The sequence below is a fragment of the Tasmannia lanceolata genome, unplaced genomic scaffold, assembly GCF_043159265.1.
Source record: "Tasmannia lanceolata isolate RefF3 unplaced genomic scaffold, GAP_Taslan_0.1 ptg000023l, whole genome shotgun sequence".
Taxonomy (NCBI): Eukaryota; Viridiplantae; Streptophyta; class Magnoliopsida; order Canellales; family Winteraceae; genus Tasmannia; species Tasmannia lanceolata.
The window spans coordinates 33805564-33810399 of NW_027518700.1; the positions used below are offsets into that span (position 1 = coordinate 33805564).

The 4836-nt window shown below is 37.2% G+C and overlaps 1 protein-coding gene across 1 annotated transcript; it reads right to left on the minus strand.

The window, feature by feature from the left end:
• Positions 1–212: 212 nt before the first annotated feature.
• Positions 213–584, minus strand: LOC143856036 (uncharacterized). The gene has a single exon (XM_077366078.1). The coding sequence runs from the start codon at positions 582–584 to the stop codon at positions 213–215; it is 372 nt and encodes a 123-aa protein (XP_077222193.1).
• Between the last annotated feature and the right edge of the window lie 4252 nt (positions 585–4836).

Genomic DNA, 4836 nt, shown 5'->3' on the forward strand with positions numbered 1-4836 from the left:
CTTTATGGGCTTGGGGTTTAAAATCATGTTAACCTTATGGTGTATGTTTTCCTCTCATTTTCTGTGGCTTTATATGTTAATTTTTGCCAAAACTTAAGGGGATCCCTTGAGGCTAAATTCATGAAGCAGCAGAGGCTCTTTTTCTTTCTAATTCCCTTTGAAACTCAATTTGAAGATCACCTGAAAGGACCAAGTTTTGGGTTTAACATTATTCAAAACAAAAATGGATAGCGTTCTCGCATATCCTCCTCACGCTCCCATGTAGCCTCTTCAGTCGAGTGATGCTGCCACTTGACTTTAACATAGGGAATCGAACGGCTACAGAGAATTTGCTCTTTTCGAGCAACAATACACTCTGGCACCTCCTCGTAAGATAGGTCAGCTGCCAACTCTAGTGGCTCCAGTTCGATCACACTACTCGGGTTAAAAAGACACTTCTTAAGCATTGAGACATGGAAAACATCGTGGACCGCTGATAATGCTGGTGGCAATGCCAACCTGTAAGCTACCTCGCCCACTTTATCCATTATTTCAAAGGGACCCACATATCGCAGACTTAGTTTTCCACGAACACCAAATCTCATCTTACCCCTCATCCGACCATGCTATACTGTCCAGATACACCGCTGGTGGGACCATATGTCCAGATACACCACTGAGGGGACCATGTCCTGATACACCACTGGGGGGACCATGTTTATGATGTGCAAATGCAGCGTTTCAAGTTTAATGTATGTCCGACAACCATACAAGAACATATCTAAACAAATTGAATCATAATTATACAGATGGCCAGATATTCTAAACTTATCAAGTAAGAAGAATAGCGAAACAAACCAAAAGAATTCAAATGAGGACATATATATACATATATAAACCAATGTATGTACACCCTTATATAAATATGCATACCTATATATATATAATATTAATTCTTCTTATTCACATCACACATCTTTTATGTTCGTGGTTTGCATAACAAGTAATGCATACTAACATGTACCATATCACTTACTGGGAATCACTTTATCCTTGCCCTTTCGCTTTCGCTTTCTCTCCTCTTTCTCTTTTTCTTCTTCAAATCCTATAGCATTAGGATTTTCTAAATCAATACCTTTCTCTGGTCTTATACATCCAACACAAGTCGTATGAGGTGGTAGAACTACGATTCAAACCCAATACACACTTTTAAACAAAAGTGTGTATTTATATAAGGGTGTACATACATTGGGTTATATATGTATATATATAACATATATAAGGGTGTACATACATTGGTTTATATATGTATATATATGTCCTCATTTGAATGCTTTTGGTTTGTTTTGCTATTCTTCTTACTTGATAAGTTTAGAATATCTGGCCATCTGTATAATTATGATTCAATTTGTTTACATCCGTTCTTGTATGGTTGTCGGACATACATTAAATCTGAAACGCTGCATCTGCACATCATAAACATGGTCCCCTCAGTGGTGTATCTGGACATGGTTCCCCCAGTGGTGTATCTGGACATATGGTCCCGCCAGTGGTGTATCTGGACATCATATTCATTTTGAATATGAATCAGCATCAAAGTTTGAATTTGAAATTACACTTGAATTTGTACTTGAACTTGGATCTGAAATTGAGAATGAGCATGACTTAGATTATTTCTGTCAAGATAAACAAGTTATATTCAGTCTACTTTGATATAAACTGGAAAATGCTATAATACTATCTATGATATCCTAATCAGTAGCAGTTAGTGATATACTGCTAGATTACTATATTACTTACTAACCATGTGCTAATGTGCGTGATGTTGCACACTTCAGACTCCGAGGCATTTCCTGTGTTCGACTTGTCTATTCCGAAGCCAGTGTACCTAGGTTGAGTTCGAGAGAACATTGCTATACTAGAGTATGGCAATGTATTTTGGTTTTGTTGCTATGTATATATGTAAAGAGACCCTGAGAGGCTTGTATAAATGAAAGAAAGTTTCTTTTATTTCGTTGTCTTCTAGTTATTTGTGGATATTATGTTTTTACCATGCTGTTCTGAATCTTTGTATATTCAGAGGCCTTGCACACTTGCCGGGTTCGCCTAGCAAGTATGCAGCGCCTGTCACGTGCCCCGAGGGTTCCCGGGTTGGGGGCGTGACATCACCCTATTGTGTTGATTGCACGAGCTTAGCTTGCCCCTTGTAAGCATTCAAGTAATGAGGAACCAAGTGAGTTTTGGGCAATCGTCAAAGCAATAAAGTCCTTAAGTCCAATGGTCTTTGGTCTATAAGGCTTCTTGTCAGACTTGATTCCTCTTAAGTCCATTGTTTTTGTCAAAATTCCCATTTATGTTGACTTGGATTATTGTGAGCATTCATCTCTGATGACTGATACCCTCTTAAACATGTAGTGGTGATGGTGTTGTTCTACATTTTCGCACTGATGTGAGTGATTTTAGTTTCACCAGTTACTTCATGCTTCATCAATATGTAAATTATGTTATACCATGATCAGTACAGGGAAGTGTAAATAATAGTGGTCATTGATCAAATTCATTTGTCCCTTGCACTTCTTTGAATAATTTGAGGAAGGATATATGTCCCCATTAGCTATCATCCTTAATTATAACTCCATTCTAATAAGTCATTTAGTATAGCAGGAGCAGTTTAAGCTAAGAAATCTACCTTCATATTTGATATGATAGGGAATTTAGAGTTCCAAAATTCTCAAGTTCTACACCAAAACATGTTCTTTGAATGATACATGGGGTCATTTGTTTTGAAAATTCTGCCATTATCATATTGCCTTATTTTTGCACATGCGAACAAGAGATTTTGATGTTAAAAATCAGTTTCCGATTGCGTCCTCCGAGTTGATCCCTTTGTCTGTTATTTGTAGTAACCTTCTACATGTAGAAACATTGTCTAGAATATGAAACTGATTCTTTCCTTTTGTATTTGTTAAAGTGATTTTTTTTCTACATTGAACACATCAATTTCAATAGCTTGCCAATGGATAGTTTCAGTAGAAGTTGATTATGAGTACCTCTTCTTGAATGGGAGTCCAAAGACTTTGTATTTGTTTTATCCGGATCTACTCTTCTTGAATTTCAATGACTGGACATTGTTACTTGACAGAAAAGGAATATAGATATTTGCATCAGAATTCAATATATCCTTGTTTATTCTCATGATCTCAACAGTTGAGTATGGGGAACTTTGAAACGCTAATTCCAATAAGGGAACCCTCCGATTCTACCGTCGATTCTTTATTTTATTTATTCGCACTCCAAAGCATGGATCATTGGTCGAGAGCATTTAGTTGTTCTAATTCGAAGGCTCAAATTCTCCTTCTCTCCCCTTTGGGATTTGGGCCAATGCTAGATTTTGTTCCTGACTTCCAGAGCCTCTTACTGTCTTATCCTCATCGTGGTTCAAGTGAGTTACCAGCATTAGATAACTTCTTTGTTTTTTCGGGATCTTCCTCTTGTACTACACTGTGACAGAATGTTTCTTGAGCCAGAACTCTTTGCCCTTCGTGTCTCTTTTCATATCTTAGGGCTTCTTATGGGGCTTAGGAGTTCCTTCTTCGAGATCATTACTTCTTAAAGGGTTTAGGGATTACTTCTTTTTTGGGTCATTCTTTTCACGTTCCTCGGGGTTCCCTTTGCATTTCGGGATCCCATCGATTTTGGAAACCCCCCTTTTAATCAAAAGGGATAAACAAAAACACATAAAAAATACAAAACAACAAAAATCCAAAAACAACAAAAAACATAAAAAAACACTAAAAATGTTTTTCGAAAAAGCTGTTTACGAACTACGTTGGTTTGATCCCTTTCCAAAGGGTACGTAGGCAGCTTGGGACCATCATCCCAAGTCCAGTCAAGCATTTCAAAACCCTTTTTCAAACCTTTCAGATAAAACTTTGCAAACTTTTTTTTCAATAATCTTTTTCAAAACCTTTTTGATAAATTCTTTCAAACTTTGTAAATAAATCTTTTCAAACATTTTCAAACCTTTTAAAGCAAAAATAAAACTAAAAAAATCAAAAACTAAAAATGGGCAAGGATGGTGATTGTCAGGTCATTCGGAGCCCTCTTTTCATTCATTTTCGATTTTGATCGTGGTTTTCCAGTTTTCATTGGTTTTCTGACGTTTTATTGGGTTTTGGGATGGATGACGACATAGCGTTGCCCCTACACAGGGATTGTCCTCGCTGAGCCCAACGATAGGCTATGACAACCGCGAGACTTGTCCGATCTTTAGCGGATCAGGATCGCTGGGCTTGATTCCTTTAGAATCGCTCCCTGAACCTATCGTATGTCCCCTTTTCTTTTTCCTGATATTCTTGGTCCTCGCATACTGTTGATTTTTGGATTTCTTTCTTTTCTTGCATCTTTTAGCTCATTGTGCGTTTGTCTTTGGTTTCTTATGTGTTACTTTTAGCTTACTTACTTTTCTAGCATGTGATTGATTACTATTTTCTTAGCATTATCTCTTGCATAGGCTCGCATGCTAGTGTGTTTATTCTACAACTTTGGTTGTTTACTGCTTAGCGTTATCTTCTGCATAGTTAGGTGCATGTTAAAGTTTTGACAACATGGGATTAAGAGCATCCGAATATCTTCCAACGGGATATTATTAAGTGTACTATGCAATAGCTCATTCGCCAACCCATCGCACTCCAACTTCTGTTTGTCATCCATTGATTCACGCTCTGAAGTCTTATATGCCTGTACAACGAAATGAATTTTGTGGGAAAACTAAATGATAGATAAGTTGTAACGTAACATGTATAGGTACAAAAAAATCTCTGACATGTACTAACAAAGGAAGATATACAATCTGTC

Coding starts and splice junctions, on each gene's coding strand:
- LOC143856036 (XM_077366078.1), bottom strand. CDS start 584: ATGAGATTTGGTGTTCGTGGAAAACTAAGTCTGCGATATGTGGGTCCC.